General features: G+C 47.3%; 2 protein-coding genes across 3 annotated transcripts in view; one reads left to right on the top strand and one right to left on the bottom strand.

Annotated features, from left to right (window-relative positions):
* Exex (motor neuron and pancreas homeobox extra-extra) overlaps positions 1 to 22,851 on the bottom strand; it is a 153,468-nt gene that overhangs the window by 57,926 nt on the left and 72,691 nt on the right. The gene's annotated exons all lie outside the window — the stretch shown is intronic.
* Dpn (bHLH protein deadpan) lies at positions 9,238 to 16,101 on the top strand. Of its 2 annotated transcripts, XM_076822955.1 has the most exons (3): positions 9,238 to 9,718; positions 10,235 to 10,330; positions 14,216 to 16,101. In XM_076822955.1, the coding sequence occupies exons 1-3, from the start codon at positions 9,626 to 9,628 to the stop codon at positions 15,404 to 15,406; spliced, it is 1,380 nt and encodes a 459-aa protein (XP_076679070.1). In that variant the 5' UTR covers positions 9,238 to 9,625; the 3' UTR covers positions 15,407 to 16,101. The 2 variants fall into 2 exon arrangements, with proteins under 2 accessions (XP_076679070.1, XP_076679071.1); XM_076822956.1 differs by lacking the exons at positions 9,238 to 9,718; positions 10,235 to 10,330 and adding an exon at positions 10,451 to 10,825.

Below are 22,851 nucleotides of genomic sequence, written 5' to 3'. Positions count from 1 at the left end.
GGGAAAGGAGGCCTGAAGCCGATATCGGGAGCGAAGTACGGGCCCGAGCACGTCCGAAGAGGTGAACGAAGATGCCCGAGGAGGATGGTGGGAACGCGTGGCGCGGAGTGTTCTCACCAGCTCGCTCTCTCTCTCGGGGCGCCTAGCTGCTAGGAGCGCCTCCACGGAGCAAGGTTGCTGCCGCTGTGACGCCGCTCTTCTGCCTCCGCGTTGCTGCAGCAACCTGCCCATGAGGTTGCCGAGACCTCGCTGCTGAAATCGCGGCAGACGACATTCGGGCCCCGAAACGGGAGGCCCGCGGTGACCCTTTGCCACTTTAGGCCGCCTCTTTGTCTCGTTTGCGTAACGAGGCCCTGGGTCCTCTTCTTCCCACTTCTCATTTTTTTACCTCTTCACACACTGACCCCTCAACCGGCCACCGAGAATCTTCTGGATTCGCTTGTACCGAGTAAATCCTGATACCTAGAAGTTTTTGGATGAAAATTGTATTTTTTTAAATACGTATTTGGAGAGGTGTTGGGGGTGGGATGTTGGAGCAAACAAAGATTGAGAGAAAGTTTATATTGTTAGGTGGACGTTGAACTTTATTTCATCTTCATTCCATTTTCCATTCAGTGTTTCATTCATCGTTTAACAGGTCTCCATATAATACTTCAATTTGGATCGTTCGTAGTATAGCGCAGTGCTGAAGATGAATTAAATTTTTACTGAAATTTTGAATGAATTAAACATTTGTGGTGCAATTTCATAACGTGGCATTGCTGCGGAGGAAAACTGATTTCCTCCAAAGGAGCTGAGTATGCGTACACATACTATTTGAATTTTTTATGGCAAAGAGTTAATCCCGCAGCTTCCGGTTGGGACCTCGTTGGCAGGAAGGGGTGACTTAGGCGTTCAACCTGCAAACACAACCCCTTTCCAGTAAATTCTTGTAAATCGTTACGTTCCCCGAAAAAGAGGTAATTAAGGGCACAATGTAAAAACAACCCAGTTTTACGGCGCGGCGCCCAGATTACCGTTCCCTCTCTCGGAGCAAGCAGCCAGTGTGTCTGCTCCCATGAAAGAACGATGGAGGTTCGTTTCGGAGCACCCGAGACTAAACAGATCGTGTTTCCCAAAGATCGGCCGCCCGAATGATTTTAACGGACTTGTGAACAGATTCTTAATACTGTGCGCCTCGTGGGCTGAGTTACTACCGGATGTGTTGAGAAGATTAAGTTACTGTACTCATAACACTCTGCCAAAGAGTTCTTGATTCCCACCCAGCCATAACAGACCACAGAAACGAGAAAAGTACCATTCACGATTATTCCTCAGTACTCCATTATACTTACAATTATTTCTTAACCGCTTCGCGACCAGGGCATCGTACAAACCATGTTACGTCGACGGGATAACTCTTCAATGGCCTCGAAGTGGTTAAATCAACCACTTCGCACCTGAAAGATAAATTGGTCATTTAATAACCTCGTGGCCCAGAGATACAAATGGAGGAAGACTTAGTAAAAGATTATTCAACGATTTTCAATTCGGAGCACATTTATTCACATTAGGTACTATGAATTTTGGAGCAAAAACAATAAAGTTCTGATGAACACTGAAACTACTTAGACTTCTTCTACTGGTGGAAGAAATAATATGCGTAATCTTACTAATATGTGTATGCCAATCACTTAAGTAATCTCAACGTGTATCGCTTCCTGTGCTCCGTATATATCACATCCTCCACTCCCACCTAGACTTTCATCTCGCTCCTTCATCGAATTTCAGCGTCAAATCGTATCCTCGAAAGCATTCCCCGCCACTACCAGGAGCAGAGGCGGCATAAAACAATAAACCAAGGCCCCCCGAGTGATCGCGCGCGAGCGGGCCACGAGCAAGCCAGGCAAAGTCGTATAGAGGATTCCCACAAGGGCCTGGCGAGCGCAACCTCCCACGATCTCCAAAAGGGAAACAGTTAAGCGGCGCGTCAGCGAGGACACGAAATTTCAGCCTTTCTATGCAAATACCTACCTGCCGGTTCCACGGGGCGGCCCGACTTAGCACCGTTTCCTTTTTCCCTTCCCAATAAAACGTGGAAGGGTCCCCATCGCGGGGTTCCTCGTGTGTCAGCCACGCGCACCTCCATAGCGGTCAGGACCCCATAATAGATGCACGAGGCACCGCTCGTTTTCTTTTCTTTTCCACCTTTCCTTTTTCCCTTTCCCTCCGCGTCCCCATCACTCTCTGCCCCTCCGCAGAACCCCTCCTCGCCCTCCCCCCCTTTTTCCATCGCGCGCGAACGGCATTATGGGCCCCAGGAATATCCACCGACACGGCGAAGGCGACCAGGAATATAAGGCGAAAAGGGTGAAGCGAAACGCGAATCGCAGAAACGTGGGAACCGTCGCCAGGTGATCCCTTGCGCCACGCAGAGGAGGCCAGGCCCAGCACGGACTTCTGCGAGGAGCGAGGAAGGCAACTGAGCTGCGGAGCGGTCCCCGGAAAAGGAGGGGGACACGTAAGAATGGGGTGGCCAGTGCGCCTCCCTGGAAAGGGGTACGTACACGCAACTGCGTCGCAAGAGGTGGACCAAGCGACAGGGTTGGATGGCTTTTTTCCCTCCGTCTGCTGCAGTTATTGGCGGCGAGGTGACAGGATTTCACCGTGCTTTCTCCAAATCGATCAACTACCATTGTCGCTGTAATGAGCGCTTTAAGGTATGCGCGCTGCCTGCATGCGAATCCTTATGAACGCATGCGGATGCAGTCGGAGGAATTAGCTTGATGGATGCACTTTTGTGCGGATCATGGTATTGTACAAAGTTTGCATGTGCGTGCGGCTCGTTGGAGGATTTTCAGTTTTATGCCTCTGTGTTGGGGAATGATTGGTGATTAGGTGAACAGAGTTTAGGTGAACTAAGACAACAGATTAGGGGTGGTTGCCGAGGAATGGAGTTGAATGAAGTTTGTTTAATCTGAGGGTGGTTAGAGACCATTTCGAGGGTAACTGTGCCGAAGATTACCCGACCGAATTCGCCATTGTAATCGGTTTCCTTACGTGTGTCCAGCACACGACCCGATTCCCAGAAGCACGGCCCAGTGACCCAGTTCGTCTGAATGGGGTGGCTTGAATTTACGGGATCAGGATTTTGAGACGCATTGTTCGACAAATGCTCCAGTTACTTTCGAATGGATCTAGCTAGCTGGGATGTGTAAGTAAACCTTCCATCGCGTTTTCTGTCGCGCAAGTAGAAGTCACAGATTTACTTCTATAAGATGCACAGGGGTTGAATTTCCAATGCTTAATGTTGTTAAAGATAAATTCTGATAGGACGTGCCACGGTCTCCACGTTCTTCTGTTTGTATAGGGGGCCCTGGAAACACATGTAAAACACGAGGATGCTCGATTTTTTATCATGAGGAAATTCATGGGAATTTCACCCCACTCGTAGGAACAAATACTCGGGGTTATAAATGGCACCGTCTGTCGCGCGAACGAGACATTTTTTTCATCGAACTCCCACGGAAACGAGTTATATTTTCCTGTATTCCACAATCTAGACGTTCCCCTGCGACGGCAATCCAGATGGCGGCTAAAAAAGACCCCACGCACGCATTTTTTTTTCACACAGATTCCGTGCTACTAAATATAAATGCATCGTTAACGCGCCCTCTTCGGGGCGCAATTAAACAGTTATTTCTTTACAAAACCACACGCGACAATCACTAACACCCAGTTCCCATCTTCTGTAAATTTTCAAACAGTTCGTGCTACCCTCCCCAGCAAACTACCCCTTTCATATTTTGGAAATATGAAAAGTACAATTCTATACAGCAAGGAATAATAAATGTTTAAAAAACAGAAATATTAAAATAGTTCCTGAAAAAGATGAAAATAGGCCACTTGTTCGACCGGCAAAGTAAAACGGACCCTTAAAACTATATAAATGGCGTACGAGTCCTTGATGCCTCCATTTCTTCAACTTTCCCTCCTTGCCTTCAATTTTATCAACGCACGCAAGACACCCCGCGTATAAATCCGTAAAACCCATAAGGTAACCGTAGCCTGGTCGAAATTAATCGTGTGAAAGGGAATTAATTTCAGGCACCTGAAGGAACAAGCCCTGGTGCCTTGAAAGAAATCGATTAGGGGGTTCCCTCGTGAGACTAGGAAGCCTCGTCCTTCTTGCAAGCGGAAGCGAAGATTTCGAGATTCGGGGTGGATAGCGTTTCCTTCCTGTCCGGATCTCACAGTGGGTGCGAGGTGCAGGTGTATCCCGTGATCGGGGCCCGAAGGCAGAGGGTGGGCGTTCCAAATTTAGACCGAGACGCTCGCCTTCTTGATCTTCCTCAAGAGGTTTGTGGTCAAGCTGAGCCACACGGTCCTCCCAGCCTCTCGCCTGGGGTTAATGAGCAGGTCGCGACATCTGACCGAACGCCTTCCGTTATGACAGCTAGCCGGGATATTTATGCGATATCGTGGGCCATGGGAATGAGACAGAAGCAGCGATCGATGAGAATTTTCAGGGCTCGCTGACTGACGCTCCTATTTCCAGAACTAACAGGAATTTAGTCTCTTGGGTTTATTATCCCTCCACTGACTACAGTGGGCCAGTGGCGCACTCAGGATTTAAGCTTGGGGGGTTCCGAGTTAGAGGGATAAAGATATTTTTAAAGCAAATTCAAAACTTTATTTAAAGAATAAAATCCAGTTTTCTTTGCTCTTTGCAAAGCTCTCGAACTACTTCAGTCGTGGTTAGATTAATCTCCTTTTCCTTTCTCTTTGGGGGTGTTCCTTGTCTCCCCCTCTGGGTGCGCCACTGTAATGGAAACATAATTTTTTTTTCTATGAAAGATCGTTAAGACTTAGCTGCTAGAATATTAGCTGTTAATTCTTGATAGACCAGTAGAGGACAGGTGATCTGCAGAGGAGTGTGGATGAGAAGAATTGAAGAATTAAAGAGTAAACGCGATGGGAAATTCTGCAGAAGGGAGTAATGATTTTTTTGGAGAATAATCGATCTGTTCCACCCCGTCGATCCACGTCTGCGATCTCACGGATGACTAAAGGAACTTGATAGCAGAAGATGGCGAGTGCATGCAGGTACAGCGAGCGTTAACGGTGAACCATGATCGACAGTGACCACCACCAAGGAGGGCGATAAGTTAAAAACAAAATTCAAGGCCGCTGGCCTGTTTTATTGTGGAAGCCAGGCTACCCTCGTCGGAACTTCCGAGTCCAGAGTTTGCAGATGCAGGAGCAAGAAGGGGCCCAGGCTCTTACTTGGCCCTCTTGTCGAGCTCGGGGGGTCCTCCATGGCTGCGCAATAATATACCAGTCCCAGGGACAAAGCTGTAGTTTAGCGCAGCACATTATGCATTTACTGATGGTAGGTACCCGAAATAAAACCATAAAGTACCCAGTTTTACGGGGCCTATCCTTTTCAGGGGCGTAACGGACTGGACTCTGGATCACGCAGAGGGGAACGTTCCGTGCAACTCTTGTCAGATGTTTCTTAAATCTAGGATTTAAACGAATCCCGACATCTCAGACCAACCCGCCACGAACACCATCGAGAATTTTCGAACGTTTAAAAATATAATCAAGATTCCTACAGAAGCATAAAACTTTCCATTACAAAGGGTTCAAGTGTCCCAAACGGAAACGAGCTCGCAGTCAAGTAGCATTCAGTCTAATCTGACGTTTCACTCAGCCTAATATTATTATAACGATCCATCTCGATAATCATCGGACGCGACGAGGGTCGCCCGACGAAATTTGCAAACACCGTAAGTCCCACAATTTCCCCCGGTGCTTTGAGTGTTTTATCAGCGATCTGAAGAGTGATCCCGGAACGACTCGGTGAAAGAGCGACCAACCCATTCGGTGCGCAAAGAAATTTCTGCCTTTATCCGGGCGGCGACCTGATCGAGCCTGGATCTTGATTCTTCGATCCCGTGTTCCACGTAAGGGCTAGCGTGCATCTGCCTTCCATTGCGCGGCCATAATGCAGCGGGGGCAATGTTTACGCGGAAGTTCGGCGGGCACAGCTGTTTTCAAAAGCCATTTATCGCGAAACTATCGCGAGACACATTGTGACGCAATGACGCGTCACAAAATCATTCCCTGTAATCGTGGCCAGCTTATCGCGGCCAGCCCGTCGCGTGGACGCGATACCCGGCTCGGTAATTGATTTGCGAAATCCTGGCCGTCGGAAATTAGATAATTGATAATTAATCGGTTAGAAGCTACTTTAAAGTGGCGATAACTGTGATAAAAAGTACACCGAATGAAACACAGAAATTTAATTTTTATAAATACGTCACCACCAGAAGGTCACGTTCTAAAAAAATTATGATTCTATCCAAATACTATATTTTTCTTTGTTACTCATAATTTACATACCACACGCGCGGAAATTTATTTGTAATCCTATTACAGGGTGTCGCAAGACGTTTGCCACCTGGGTCATTTTCCTTAAATCCGCCGACTGGTCACTATCCATCGAGTCTTTTAAATATCGATTAATTAAAGAAACATTGAAGAATGGCATTATGCAGAGCTGATATCTCAGAAAGTGGATGTCACGTTTCCACGAGTCATGTGTCGCAGTCATTCTCAAAAACAGATCCTCTTACCGTATATTTCAAGCAGTCCAACGGTTTACGATGTTTCATTAATGCCTTCCATTCAAGCGTGCACTTCCTTCGACATCCTCGACTACAGAATGAAACCGATGATTCACCTGCGTTGAATCTCGCTAAATACATCACTATCCATCAAATCCTCTGAATATCGAATAATGAAAGAAACATCGCAGCTATGGCATTACGCAGAGTTGATTCTTCGCAGAAAGTGTATGTCACGTTTCCACGGGTCACGTGTCCCCGGCACTCTTGAAAACAGATCCTCTTACCGTGTATTTTTAGCAGTCCAACGGTCTACGATGCTTCGTTAATGTCTTCCAATCAAGCACGCGCGTTATTGCACACTTTCTTCGACATCGTCAGCGATCCATCGGAACGAACACCGTGCACCTAATCCACGAACGAAAACATTGATTTCCATTCGCCCACGGAGAAGTCCCCGTAATTAGTCCCGAAATCGTGGGAGGATTGCCCGGCGGGGTAGGTGAAATAAATCAACGGGTCAAAAGGACCGTTTACGTAGTATAAAGTCGGGAATGCCCGGAACGGGCCCGCCTGGCTCCGGGCCTCTAAAAGTAAAAGTTTTCCGGTGCAATAATCGCGGGTCGTAAAGGTTTATCTGTTTATTGCGGCCTGCATTGCCTCTTGAAATGGGCTGTAACTGATTTCGTCAGCGAAACAAATGTCCGGCGTTTATTGGCCCGCGTTCTACACTCCCGGGCGCTCGCCCGCGCGGCGCGATCGTCGTAGGGTATTTTTTTTTTTACGGTTTTACACGTTTATTAAGTAACAAGGTGTTACTGCTTCGAAGCGTGCCGGTCGTCAATCGACGGCACCCTCGGTGGATGTTTCCTTAAGTGGCTGTATTTATTGTTGCTCGATCTTGTTGCAGATGGTCCACTTGGAAATATAGTAGCTGTTGAAGAATTCATATTACCAATTTGTTGCAACACGGAGGAACTGGGGAAAGGATTTATTCCATTACTGCTGATTTTTAGAAATATTGGTAGCTTTAAATGGTAAACGACGTAAGTGCCGAAGAAAGGAGAGATTACTTTTTTAGTGGAGAAGGGTGTAAATTCCATACTGTTTACCAATTTATTTTATTTTATAGCGCTGTCGCAGAACAGAGCTGAGATCGTAAATATGAAAATCGCTACGGTTGAAAAGGTGGGGGAAATGCTGAAAATTTTCAGTTCTTGACCATTTACCATTTTAACACCTCAATTACCTACTTGGAGCTACTCATCGCAGCACCAGTAGACTCGCGTTCTACTCGACATCTGACGCGCAAGCTTTGGGAGCGAAGAATTACACGTGAAACTTAATTAGTAGCAGCTCGGCACAGTGGCGGTAATCGCGTGCAATTCAGAATGACGAGGTTCCCATGGCGTTGCGTTCATAAAGGACGGATTCACCGCGCAGGCGTTGCGTAAAAGAAAGAGTTCATTGATGAAAACGGGCCGGCAGTAAAACATTGCTGGCCCCGGCGAGTAAACACTGTTTAACGTTACAGAAGAATTCCCACACAGGGTCCCACACGTCCCTCACGCATCCGTGCATCGGATCGCGTTGCGCGCGCCAGCCACACTTATGACGCACGTACACACACGCCAGGCACACGGTGTGCTTGCCCTTCTCTGTCCTGTACGCCTTTGCCGCGCCGCAGTTGGGGTCGAACCCTGGCTCCCTGGGATCACAGCGATCGAGCTGTCGCAAATCTTTCTTGCGGCTCTCCAACTTTTTTCCATCGTATTTTCACTTCATTCCCCTCGCCCCACGCATACTGATACGGAGGCCGAAATTGCCGGTCGTTTGCAATGCACGAGGAGCCTCACCAAGGTTCTGATTCGTCGCTGAACTCGCAAAACTGAATAATTGGATATGCAGCTCTGTTTGGAAAATTTAAAGTTAACGAGGATAATTTCAAATTAGCCGAAGCAAAATATTGCGTTAATGATGTTTCACAGGGGGGTGTATATAGTTTTTCAAACAAATTATTTTTTAATAAACAATTTCATTTATTATCATCGATATATAAAAAGCATAAGTATGCTAGGACACTCACCCTTTTTTTAGCACTAGTTCCTTCACAGTGCAATCACGGCGAGGTCATTTCACGCCAATAATAAACCCTTGTATATGACAGCAGTTTTCCGCGTGATAAAATAAAATTAAGTGAAAATAATTACTTGAGTTGGAAATTGGGGATAATGATCTACACGAACACACTTGTTCTGTAGTTAGTGTCAGTGGAGAAGCAGTCGCTTCTTTGCTTTACAAGATGTAACACGGTGTAACAGTGAATGATCCAGCGTGCTTGGGGACGAAATATCAATTTACGTGAATTTCGATCTCTTCCTCGCTTAAGGACTCCTCCTTCCGTCCTCCGTGTATAACGCAGTTACTGAATGAAAGCAGCAGGAATCATTCAAGAATATAGAAATTTCCCAGTTTCATGTTCGAGCGTAAAAAAAGCAAGAGAAAAAGCGTGCGAAGCGACGAAAGGAGCCGGCAAGGAGAGACTCAAATTTCGAGCGGACTATATCGCCGTAGTCCTGAGGACGGCGTGAATTCCCACACATCAACAGGTCTCAGGAGGACCTCCCCTCCCCAAGGGTACTCGGGAACCCCTACTCCAGGACGCACTCCACCCCACTCTAGACGCGGTGAGTGCATCGGCATGCGGTCTTCGAAATCGAAAACGTCAAACAGTTACCCTCCACACCCCAAAGAGGGACGTCGCCGTTACGGGCGATCATCCCCCATCCCCTGTACACGAACAGCTCCCTCCAAGTTCAACGCTCACGGTGCGTGCTCGCGAAAATCACGAGACCCCGCGTGAATCATTCATGGAAGCGTAGCCGAGACGTCACGTGTGCGCGGCACCGATTCGTCTAAAGGAAGTTCGGCGAGGGCTGCGATTTTAGAGCGACGATTTGTGTGTGGTTCCTGTTGATTCTCCCAGTTGACGAGTGCGTACATTTGGTGCATAAATGGTGGATTATTACAATTACAAGATGTCAGGCAGCGAGGAGGAACCGGAGCCCCATGGGCAGTCGGGAATGACCAAGGCGGAATTGCGCAGGGTAAAAACGAATTTCAAATTAGTTACTTTTCCTAGGAGACGTCGACAAGTAGCATTGTTAGTTGTGGACGTACTGACAGTTGTCACTGCGAACCTTCCGTTCTTCTTTTATTTAAGGATGATTTTTAATATCTTAGAGGGCCCATTAAATTTATTTTAACGAACTGGTGCACCCCTCGCACTTCGACTCGTGGCAAGAGTTTTATTTGAATAAAATTTCGAATAACGAATAAAAGTTAAAAGAATGTTAAACTCGAGTTAACGAACGAATGACTAATCATTTTTTTACCAATCAAATTTTACTTAAATAAAAATTTTGCCCATCTCTGAGTTCGAGCATATAGATCTACCAGTATCCTACTCCGATGGGTATAAAACCTTCTCGAATTTATAAAATATATAAAAAGACAGAGAACGTACTTACCTAGAGGACCTAAAAGCGAAGTGAGCCTGAATATCGCGCGATCGCGAAACCCCCCGGGTCAGCCCCCTAACTGAAACGGTTCCCTAATTGCAGAGCAACAAGCCGATCATGGAGAAACGGAGGCGTGCGCGGATAAATCAGTGCCTGGACGAGCTGAAGAGCCTGATTCTCGAGGCGATGAAAAAAGACGTGAGTAACGAAATGATTCCTTAGTTTGGACGGTGGCCCCGTTATCGCTTCCCCTCCTAGTGGCCCCGTGACGATAACAAGCGTGATTTCGCGCGCGATCGATCAGTCCCCGGCCAGATAGATGCCGGACGCAGATAGAACGCTCTCACGCGGCGCGGTTTAATCTCTTAATCGCGTGACACGGTGAAACGACCGGCGGAATTCTCTCGGCGAGGAACGGCATCAGCAAAGCTTTCTGGACGATAGCACGAGACCGCGCGGGCAGACGCGTGATCTCGCCACCGTGCCCGTGGAATCCACGTTGTCGATGGCGCCTGAAACGTGCCGCGGAAAACGTGACCGGTGCACGACTTATCTGCAGTGACGTGATACCGGTTTACGAGTGATAACGGGGAAATATGCGCAACCACTGTTCGCTCCGCCGTGCCGGTCGAACGGAGGACAATGGAATATTTTTGTAGCAGCCTGGAGGGATCGTTTCCCTCGTGATTAGGGGTAGGAGGCCTTTTGGGTCGTTCGGTGCAATTTGGAGGCGATGTAAGGTTGGAGTTTGGTCGGTGGAAGGAATCTAAGGATTACATGATTCAATGAAGTTGCGATGGAATATGGGGTGGACTGTGTAGGTACGGGGAGTTTGGGGGTGGAATATTTAAGAAGGAAGAATGGTAGAGGTGGTTTCTTTTCGAGAAATCTGGGGTAGTGGAGATGTATAGTTATTTTTTTCATTTTTTATTTATGCATTAGTGTTCACTGTCTGTGAATGAAAATTTCGATTATTTTGTAGCCAGCTTGTAGGTTTCCATGTACGTATCATTTTTATATCGTTGGCCAATTTCTAGGGGTATCGTAACTTCATAAATAATGAGGGGTATTTACTGTTACGTGGTAAACAGTTGAAACGATACGCGGAATATTGTGAAAGCCTCCCGATCCAGTCAACAATATCGTGCGTAAGATAAGAAGCGCTGATTGTAAATAACTCAGTGGAATCAGTTACGCTGACGCAGTTCTGCTGGAGAATTATTGAAACGCTAGCGACGTTAGATACAAGAAACGCTAGCATAAACTATTTTAAATAGGGTGGATGTACCAGTAAATGGACACGTACCAGTGCATGGATATTTTTTTATTAAAGCGAGTAAAATAAGTTATTAAAATAAGTAACTAATTAATTGAGGACTTCTTTTAATTTCTTGCTTCGTATCGCAACAATTTGTGCAGTACAATTTTGTAATAGTGTTCATTCGTTACCCTTAAGTGCTCATTTATTGGTGCGTTTACCCTACTCTGTCCAAATTACACCCTTGAAGTGATGCTCACATTTGATGAGAAACCCTATACACCATATTGCGGTTTAAATTCCTTTCACTAAGCCCTTCGCTAATTGCAAGTACCTACTGGAATAAAAAAAAAATAGTATCCCAAGGATAACTCGAAAATATTCAATAACTATACTCCTCGTAACACGAAAAGAAATATTTGTTTCGAAGTCTTCAGCTTCCCGTGCGCTAATCACCGAACCATCCCTCGCGGAGGTGCATTTTTTCGACCGCAATTCATACGCGCTGAAATGACAGCACGAATTGGTTAAAGTCATAATCGTCAGATAAAGTGTACGGAGTAACAGCTGTAGATTGTTTCGGTGCTCGTCGGTATAAAGGTCAAGAGTCGATCTTTTAATTAAACTGATAGGAAGAGCTCAGCAGCGGATGTTGGCCAGAAGTGTTTGATCAGGCCGTCTCCTTTCTTCTCTCCCTCTGGCCATCCTCCTCCGCGTGACATGATTTGTTTTGGACCGTAGAATCGGGACTATGCGTAGTAGCAGGAGGTGGATGGGTTTTGTTTTAGTGTTTTAGATGCCTCGGCGTGGGAACGGATGGTGGAAGCCCTCTGCCAACACGTAATCTCCGCCGGGGACTCCACAATGGCACTTCAGTCCCTGAACCGAGTGCCAAACCAGTGTTGGGCACATTCCACTTGATCGCTTTTTTTAAACGAACTCAGTTTCGCCGGGCACATTTCCTATGTGAAAGCTAACATTCAACTATCACCAACTAGAAAACGGAATGAGACTTTCATTGAGAGAAACGTCAAGACTTAACTTCTGCCACCGTCAATTATCTCGCAGAGTAAAATTCATTAAAGATACAAGTAGTTTCTTGATTGCTCGCTTTCTTCTAATTCGAGGAAGAAATTTTTCAACATCTCTCTCGAAAAGAGCAAACCCCCCGATAGATCTGAAGACAGACTTTTAAAGGAAAAGCTCCGATCCCATCCACGGGATTTTCTCCCAGCAGTGGAGGACAGAGGACTCCTCGCAGCGTAACACGATCCTACAAGATTGATTTCTCAGACAGGAATATAACGAGAGCGAGGCGCTCTCACCGTTCTCTTGTCCTCGTCCAGATGACTTCCGCTACCTGCTCGCTCCGGTGTCCGTCTCGTTCGGCCGTACGAAACGCCCCCCGCGTTCGTGGGAACCTCCAAATAATTATTACGAAGAAAAAAGAATCTCATCTCGGGTTGCAGCCTCCCTTTGTTGACCGTATCATCTTTAAGGATCCAAGGTTCGCGAGGACGCCGCTGATCGGGCAAAAAACAGGATGCCCAACGCCTTTGCCTTTTGCTTGCTCCTTTAGCAGGTGTCGATCCCCCTGATCCTCTCTGCTGCTACATTTGATTGAAGAAAAATAGATTTCCTCCACGATTTTCCTGTGTCGCGTACCCAAGACGAGCAGTCATCTTAGATAGTCAGTTTTGTGATAAGATTCTGTCGAGGATGATAGTAATGGTGAAATTCTTCACGCGCTTGAGGTGGCTTCTTTTGAACGAAATTTTGGATCCTGATTTTGTTTACGTTCGTGAAGCTGGTTGGGTTTTTGGGGAGCACGGTGGGAGCTGAAGAAGGGAACAGAAGGGCTCCAATGGGCTGTGTAAGCGATCTCTTCTTCGACTCCCACGCTTATTTCGAAGGTGACCGCCAGTTTACCATAAAAATGCGAGCGCTGATCCAGGGACGAGAGGACCGTAGCGCGGAAAAAGCACAATAGGATTTCGGAGTTGTAGGACTGCATCGGTGTTGGGTTATTGATCCCTAAAAGGCTAGTGGGAGTTCGACGAGCATAGAAAGGGCTAGCGGTGTTTGAGAAAAAGTTTCGGGATACTCTTGAAGATCTAACGGGTTCCCACGATGAGATACTTTTTGTGATCATGAAAATATCCATTGCCTGACAGATGACACGCAGATCTTATGTCAGATACCTCCCCATTCGCGTTTCTACCTTGCATCAGCATCCTTCTGTTAGTTTCTTTAGCTGTTATTAAAAACAAACAATTTGCATACAGGTGATAAGTCTCATCTAAATTGCACGAGAGAATTAATAAAACGTTCCTCTAGAATGCAACGCCTGTAGCCGCAGGCTAACTATGAAATTGCTCGCGCTAGCTACCGAAGTTGCCACTCTGTTATTAAGGTAACAGGTCGTTTCGTCCCAATTACATGGGCGTTACCGAGACGTCACAGATTCCTTAGACGTACAATCGGTATTCACGGTTACTCGTGAACAACACCCTTAGGGTACACCTCCATTACTGTGCTTCGAACAAGCTGAAAACCACCTTTCCTCCCTTCGTCATTCACCCCTCGTCTGTACCGCCGGTAGATAAAACAGCCGCCTGTTTACCAACCGTCGCCGTGAGAGCGTCCTGCATTATCGACCGAGTGCTAGGGCCATTTTTTACCCTAGAAAGGCTGGAACGTCTCGTTTCACGTGCGAAAAAATAAATGGCGAATGTTTATTACGCGAGCCCCGAGCTGAACTTTATATAAGAAGAATGTTTCTAGCTGGACCAGCGAAATATCAACGGCTTCTTCTTTTGTTACAGCCAACGAGGCATTCGAAACTCGAGAAGGCCGATATCCTCGAGATGACGGTGAAGCATTTACAAACGGTACAGCGTCAGCAATTGAGCACCGCAGTCGCTACCGATCCAGCGGTGTTAACGAAATTCCGTTCCGGATTTTCTGAATGTGCCACCGAAGTATCGCGGTACGTCAGCCACCTCGAGAACGTCGACCCGGTCGTGAAGCAACGACTGGTATCACATTTGAACAATTGCGTTACCAATCTCCAGCAAATGGCGCCGTTCTACAGCCACTACGTGCCCTACATGCCGGAGCGCCTCTATCCCGAGGTGAAGGTCGGTTTCCAAAGCGATTTCCAGAATGGCGACGAGAATAATAATGGAAGTGCCAGGATACAGATACCAAACGGGGTTCAATTGATACCCAGCAGGCTGCCGACAGGGGAGCTGGCTCTCTTGGTACCCCAATCGGCTGCCATCTCCGCGAACTTTCCTTTCTTCCCGCCAGCCCCAGAATCCACCTCGAAAATTGGACAGTCCTCTGCATTCACCGCCGTCCACAGGCCCCAAAGCCCACTGTTGAGTCCCACCACGTCTACGTCCAGCTTCGGCGAGGAGAGCCACCAGTCCGAACACTATCCGCAGTCCCACTCACCTAACCAGCAACAACGACGGTTCAAACTGCCCGAGCAGAGTCCAGCTTCCTCGAAGAGCTTCTCCTCATCGCCGGAGACACAGAAGCCACAGATCAGCTCGACCAGCGACAACAAGTCGCCGGTGTCTATTTTTGTGGAACCCAAGACTGATAGCGGCGCGCTCAGGAAGGAAGCTGCAGACTCGTCGGAGTCACTGAACAGCAATGGAATGGCGATGCACAATCTGCGACAGCCTCTGTCGGTGATTACCGACAAGACTTATAATCGCTCTGGCTCCTTGACGCCCAGAAAGGAGTCTCTGAAGAGGCATCACTCCGACGGGCTTCTGGTAATCTCTGATAAAAGACCCAGGTACCAGGAATCGATCAGCTCAACGGTTCCCACGGATTCTTCTAATGGCCGCCTAAAATCCGGGGAAGATCAAGCGGTTCCTGCAGAGGATTTGCCGGGGCGGGCGACTTGCTCGAGTAATAGAAATTCTAATCCTAATCCTATGAAATTTGCAGCAGCGGCCGGCCCTTCGGGCGCGAACGGCGATATGTGGCGACCCTGGTGATTTAGGGAAAGTGGTACTTGCTGTTTTGTTTAAGTTGCAGACGATGTACCGAGGATTCGCCTAGGTTCACCTTAGTACAAATAAGAATTGCAGGGTCGGGCGGTACTGACTGTCTGACGGAATTATTTGAAATGCGAATGTATGAGACAATGGCCAATAGAGACTGCGGCTCGTCCTCCTTACATCAGAAACCATTGTGCCTTAAAGAAGACAAAATTGTTCGCTTCTCGCGAGGGATGATTGTACTGCGTTTTATTTGAGTATGATGCATGTATCGCGGTAATATTAAGAGTTGTTGTATTTATTATTAGAATAGGCCTTTCCTAAACAAAAAAAAAAAAATGTTAGTATCCTAGAAAATTGATTAAAATAGCGTTCAGCGTTGATTCGCGTTGCGATGGCAGGGAATCGAATGAGAATAGAAACACACTGTAAAACCCCAGGGATGAGGCGTACAACTCAGTATCCTAACATGTGAAGACTTCCAAGCTTTAACACTACGTTTGTACAATAAGTATTCTGTGAATAACGTTGTAAATAATAACTGATCTTATTTAATTTTTACCTTAATAGTTAAGAATTTGCACGCGCAACGATTCGTTGGGTGGTCGAACGTGATCGCCTTCGTTAACTATGTTAAGATTGCCAGTTTGTGATAATGTTCAAGCGACGAAATAAAAGTGAAACGAATTCGGTGACTTGGGTTACATTTATCCATATCGCAGCGGAGTTGGTAGGTAGTTGGCGGAGTAAATAGAAGGTCACAATAAGGAAACGGGACTTGCTTCATAAATGCCAGTGGAAAGGGACTTTGAGGCTCTACCGATATGTTCCATTGCCTCGTAAAAGGCTCCGCAATTTCCCTTGTTGGGGGGAAAGCCGTCGGGGCCGCTTTATCCTTTTAAGAAGCGTTAAACGCGCCCCGATTCATAAACTGGAACTTATTCTTTCCCTTTTTGCCGATAAAGGAGTAAAAAGGCGAGGCGAATGAGAATTTCAACCACCTGTTACACCGCAAAACCACCCCCTTTCTCATCGGCTGAATGCTTAAACTGATTTATCGACAGACATCGTGAAATTTGCTCGATGCCCTTAGCGTTTCTCGAAGAACACTCGCCTCCGCTCGCCGAAATTCTTAATTTCCACTCTGATTTATGGACCCAAAGGGAGCACCCCGATTCACCCCAGAGGCACTCAAGTACACGCAACTGTACGTGCACCCAAGATCTATGCACACATCGGTTTTAGTTTCATGGGGTGGCTAAAAAGTATCATCTTTCTGCTAGGTTTATTTGCCAAAAGCAGCCATATTGCAAGAAAAAATTGACACACTTTTTTATACGGGCGTAAGTTCCCTTGGGCTGTGCGAGATGGCAGCACGGCAGTGCTGCGAACGAAGCGACATTCGGCTCTGGCGAAGTTATCGCATGTTTAGTTACAGCTTCGAGATTTATACTCGAAACGAAGTACAATTACGTGCATGTTTTTGTAACAATATCTATGGATTAGGAAAGAGGCCTTAGGACTCTCTTTGCTAAAAAAAAACACAAGCTTTATCAATGTTGTTTCAGGTATTATGAATATTCTTCCAGGATTACAACTCAAATTGCCCCTTAGTACTTTTAATTTTTACTTAAATTTCTATTCAACTCACCTCTTTAGTCTGGTGCCAGGAGAACATATCTACAAGTTTAAGAAATTTGAAGAGGACATTTTAAACTACTCGAATCCCAGGTACAGGATGGCTCCGAGGGTTCCATAGCTGTACTTATAGCAGCCCAAGTAATCCACGCAGTTTTAAATCACGCCATTTTTGTGGAGACCCCATATTTTACATCCTCTTAATTGTACCACGAAGTTCCATTACCCTCCGACGTAAATTACAGTTTGCAACCCGGTCGAAGCAGCCGCGCGTTCGATTTTAACAGTTCCTCGCCGTGCAGTTTTTCCTAGCGCCACGGATTCCGTCTTGTCCCTCGCGCGAGGCATCGAAGTCGCCGATTCGCGTCCGCGGCAACGGCCCCGAGATTAATATCGCGGCCCATAAGCCCCTTTTCGATATTCACGCTTACAATTATAGCAGCGAGACACGGATACCCGCTCGGAATAACCGCGAGTGGAGCCTCTATACGCTATATCACGTGTATAAATAATTACTCCGGCGCGCAGCAATTACTATAAGTTATGGCCTAGCCGGCACAATTTGCAATGTCAAGACATAAACACTGCTACCGCTTACATTTGAATACATTAAGCCGACGGGAGGCCCTGATTGGCCGACAGGGAGTGGTGCAGGCCCGTATCGGTACGTGAGCTACGATCTGGTTGACGATTTTTATTACGGAAACGATCATCTCGCTGGCTCCGGGGCAACCGATGCCTTTTCCGTTCCGCGCGCGCCCAGGCCTCCCCCCCGTTCCCTGTCCCTCTTTTACTATTGCGAATCGCTGATGGATGCCCATTCCCATTCCATCCTCGATCGCTCGCTAAACTGGGCTCGCGATTTCCGATCGATCTTGAAGTATTTACGACACTCCCATCGCGATAATCTCCCCGAGTCAATTGTTTTATGACAATCGAGGAAGACCGCTGGATCGTCGAGATGGATCGCCCCGGTATCGGGTTCCTCGGGACCCCGGCCTAATTTGGATGCGTCTTCGCTGGTGTTCCGTGAGAGGGACGTTGGCGACTCTGGATGAACGACGAGACGCTGGGAGTAACTTTGTGGAGTTTGACATGAATTCGTCCAATTAGGCCACGATCGGCCAGGATTTTTGTTGGGAGGGAAATGTTTCTGTCATCCTGGAAACCACGGTTCCCATGCGCCTCCTGGGAGACATATGTGGGACGTTTCACGACGTGGTGGATGGTGGCTTGCAGGAGAGCCTGACATCTAGTTTCCTCTCAATTTAGGAAGTTCGTGAAGATGGATTCCCCTGTAAACATTTTATGTGAGAGGAGGATCTTTGCTGTGGCTTTTAACGATACCAGGTTTTAAGCCTGGATACCTTGAGTTACCAGGGTCTGAGATGATGTTTAGGGAACATGAGATGAAGTGAGCAAACTCTGAACTCTTTGGATATATGATGCTAAAGGATGAACAGCGTATTACCACTGTGTTGGTCTCGTGCTAATGAACACAACATTTCCAAAACCCTTTAGCTACACCGCACACTTGCAGCCTCCCCCAAACCTTACAAATTCATCGTGCTATCTTCGCGAATGCGATTAGAGACGATGCCCCATGCATGACCCAGCTGACGATGAAGGAACCAGAGTTGTTAACGCGGACAAGACAGTGAATGTCGACATTCCCATTACCCGTGTCAACTTTATTGGATAAAGCCGTTCTCCCTTTCGCTGTCATTGCACTCTTGTGCAGGCGACAGTCGCCGGCGGAGCGGTGCCGGACGTGTACACGTGATGCATAGAAGCGGGAAAGTAAAAGGGAGAATACCACTTGGTGGTAGCCGCGGCGCGGGCACCAGCGTTGTTCTCTGCCTATGGGCGTGGACAAACGAGCGGAAAAATGGCGGGGTTTGGAAATGAGATTTGCTGGTAAACCGACAATTTATCGTAGGTATCTGCGAAAGCATCTCTTGACGTTCCTCTGACCAGAGTTATAATTAATACGCTCTCGTCACAGAGCGGCCGGCCAATATTCCGTCGCGCCCACACAGCCGCGCGCGCGGCCAGGGCGAATGGAAACGGATAAACGTGCCGGGGAGGATCGCGGGGCTCGCGGCGGACAAGGGAAGAGCGCGCGAGCGCGGGCCGACGCGTAACTGGTTGTTGATTAAGTTTGAATGACTGATGCCGCAAAAACACATTAAAACTTGAATGAGTACAGATGAAAATTTAGTCGCTAGGAATCAAGAGACCGCAGGGGCAAATGGCCTGGCGGCCGCACGTACGCGCGGGCCAAACCGCTCCGGCCCTCTTCTTCCACGGCATATGCGCCTCTCTCTCTCTCTTCCGTGCGTGACTGCACGGCCACCCGAAATATAACAACGCGAAAAACACTCCGCGATTGCTATATCCGGCGGCCCCGAGACACTCGCCCTCGGTTGACCACTGTGTAACGGAAACAACTTGCACCGATGATTTTCACCAGGCGATGCCGCGATCCCGGCCTCCGATCGATCGCTGGAACCTGTTTGGTGAAGGGTTCTGCAAGAAGAACGCGCTCTGCCAGTGAAAAAGCTGCGTTTTACGTGCCGCGCATGGGGTATTCTGCTGATTATATGTTAGGGGATCATTTTTTGTTGCTCCGTTTTAAGCTACTAATTAATTGCTAATCGTTCTGGGTCTATGGCAAAATTGCGATCTTAGGTTATGTGTTCTTTTTGAGTTAGAGAGGTGTAGGGAATGGGGATGAGTTGCAGAGCTTCACGTGTATAATAATTTGTCCACCCTCTGTACATTTAAAAAGCTCCGACTATTTAAACTAATTCGTGCTAAGCTCTTTCAATTCAACAAGAGTTAACCCACAAGAAATAAATAAAGCACGAGCAAATACAGCATAATTGCAAGTTACATCTTGTGACATGCTCGTTGTTCGCTAAGCTCTCTAACCTCCAAAAACGTGTAAAAACAGCCCCAGTCCAAGATACAACTGAATGCTTAATACGCGAGCTTCGGTCAGAAATGACAGTGTTTAAAAATACATCGAACACGTAACTGGTTTCAATTATTCGAACGCATGCTTCAGCCTTCACCGAGTGTCACCTGCGACAGGTCAAAGGGGTGTCGCAGCAGTGACGAGCGCGATGCCAGAGGGGAGAAGCGGGAATAAAATCCGAACCAATTGTTCAATCTCCAAACATTCCCTACTGGCGAGGGGGGTTGGTTACGAAGTTTTACCGTGGTACGCGTGCCGAATTAGCCGAGCGTAGCGGAGAGAAGTGTCGGAGCAAGGAGTAGGAGAGACATTTATTTGGCTGTCGCTGGAGCAGTTGGAAACTTCTGCATCGTGCTAGCGAAGAGGGAGGAAGAGCGACGTCGGCCCGTCCTGCAGTAGGGAGAACGGCGAGGGACGAGGAGGAGGCCACCCCTACAGTCGGCTGGACAGAGAAAGCCGGGCAAGGCACGAGGGGCGTAGAGAAAGAAAGGAAGATAAAGAGACTCGGTTGCCGATGTAGTACACAAAACTCGAAAGAGGAACGGGGGAAAGGTGTTGAAGCGTGACCAAGGGAAAAGAAGAGGGAGGGAAAGGAAAACAGAGCGCGGGGGTGTAAGCGTGGATTTGTGTAAAGGCGGTGCGGCCGTGTGCAGTCCGCGCGATCGTGTGCCCGTGAGAGCAACCGAGACGGGGGTTGGAAGATGAGAGAGGCCCGTGGAACGGGAGGAGCGAGCATGTTTTATTAAGTGCGTCGCGCGTGGAAAAAGCGCCAGGCAATTTTCAGGTGCTAAAGGGAGCGCTGATAACGCGAGACCGCATTTGAAACAGTCCGTTACACTTTTCGCGTCGTTATTTTTTTCTCTACCCCCGAACACCCCGAACGTGAACTTACGTTTAACGCACTTGAGGCTCAATTTCAATTGAGAGGGAGGGGGGAGAGTTAAACCTCCATTATTAAAGCAGAGCGAGTTCATTATTTGAAAGTACCGCAAACTGGGAGAATATTGGCAGATCTTTGTAACATTTTGCTGTATAATATAAAGATTAACATTTTTACATTTGCGCTTTTCCTTCTTTAAGGGGGTATACCCGTTTGAACCCTCGGAAGATGTGTACATTTTGTGGATTTTTTTACAAGTCAACGGCTTGATAAAGATTTCCCATTTTTTTACTATCTTTACATAGTATTATGAAATATTTAAAAAAAAAAATTCAGTTAAAAAACTATTGTTTTTCGGAAGTTATGCATACATATCCGAAAGTCTCTCGATTTTAGACGGCTAAACGGTGGCCCTGAAAACAGCTGTATGTCGTGTCTGAAATGAAAAACAATAAAATCTTCTTATAAAGTATGTCAATAGCTATCGTCCAACGGGGCCGCTTTCGAAAATTTTGAAAAATGAAGAAATGGTGAGAGATCAAAGGTACAGTTACATTTTTCTAAGAGAAAAGGCCACCTTCTTTTTTATAAATAATAAACGGAGAATCGGAATAAAAAAAGCCCTCGTTGGACGATGTGGAATGTTATTATGATCCTGCATGCAAAATTGGAAGTGAATTGGTTGAACGTAGCGCGAGTTTTTAGGCCCACCGTTTAGCCGTCTAAAATCGAGAGACTTTCGGATATGTATGCATAACTTCCGAAAAACAATAGTTTTTTAACTGAAACTTTTTTTGTAAGCAGTTCATTATACTATGTAAAGATAGTAAAAAAACTGGAAATCTTCATCAAGCCGTTGACTTGTAAAAAAAACCACAAAATGTACACATTTTCCGAGGGTTCAAATGGGTATACCCCCTTAATACATGTTAAGTAACTGCCAGTGTTCTCCCATTTTACGGTACACAATTACATATAGAATTTTTATGAAGAAACTGAATAAGTATTTCAAGAACACTTAAGTGACGTTCTATTATTTCCTACTAGCGTCTATAGTTTCCAAACCTCTGTACACTTGCGCGCAAGTTGTAGATTCCCTGCATATCTCATTTACAAGGGTTGCAAAAGGTGTCAGCAGCGATCCGCTATCGGTTCATCCTGATCCCCCCGGTCCTTAGCGCGGTATTAACGTTGTCCGCAAGACAAAAAGGGATTGCACACATCGTTAACGCGTGCATGTAGGAGCCGAGGAAGCAAGCCATCTATTATTTCTGCCGTCAATGAGATGTGTCAGCGGTGACGGGTATACGTCATCCGCGGTGTTCGTCCGCCGGCGGACGAGTCCGCGACGGGTTCGAAACAGAGAGGCCGCAGGGGGAGGGAGGTGGGGAAAGAGAGAGGCAGGGATCAGCTGGCCGAGAAAGGGAGGAAAAAATATCCGGGAAAGTGGAGAGGCGTCGACAAAGTGAGAATTAATATTCAATTGCATTAACGAATCGTCGCTGGCGACGCCATCGTTATACCCGGGAACGTACGCGCGACGAACTCGAGGACGGTGTACGAAAGGGGGTGCCCCGCGGAGAACGCGAGGGGCCGGCTGGGTCGGTGCAGAGGGGGGCGCCCCCCTTTCGCCCCCGCCGGGGCGTCCCTCCATCTCGCGCGAAGCGCGACGCCAAATGAAAATACCGAAGGACAATGGAAATACTAATGATTGATTGGATACGAAAAAGAATTATAATTGAAAAAAACGCCGAGTGCTGACCAAAAAAAGGGGGAGCACGAGCGCGGGGGCTGGTTGGAGCGAGAGGGATTGGCGGAGCGAGAGGGAGCCAGGCGGCCGGCCGCGGGTGCAACGGAGACGGGACGCGAACTATTGGGAATAATATATCAATACCCATCGAAGCCACGCATACGAATGCGACGGTTCCGCGGAGCCATTTCGGG

This window comes from Andrena cerasifolii, chromosome 11 (genome assembly GCF_050908995.1).
Source record: "Andrena cerasifolii isolate SP2316 chromosome 11, iyAndCera1_principal, whole genome shotgun sequence".
NCBI lineage: Eukaryota > Metazoa > Arthropoda > Insecta > Hymenoptera > Andrenidae > Andrena > Andrena cerasifolii.
This window is presented reverse-complemented; position numbering and strand designations above follow the sequence as displayed.

Excerpts from the sequence above, each read along its gene's own strand:
- Dpn (XM_076822955.1), top strand. The coding sequence starts at position 9,626 with ATGGTGGATTATTACAATTACAAGATGTCAGGCAGCGAGGAGGAACCG. Across the intron at positions 9,719-10,234 it reads CCAAGGCGGAATTGCGCAGG|AGCAACAAGCCGATCATGGA; the intron begins GTAAAAACGAAT and ends CCCTAATTGCAG. Across the intron at positions 10,331-14,215 it reads TCGAGGCGATGAAAAAAGAC|CCAACGAGGCATTCGAAACT; the intron begins GTGAGTAACGAA and ends CTTTTGTTACAG.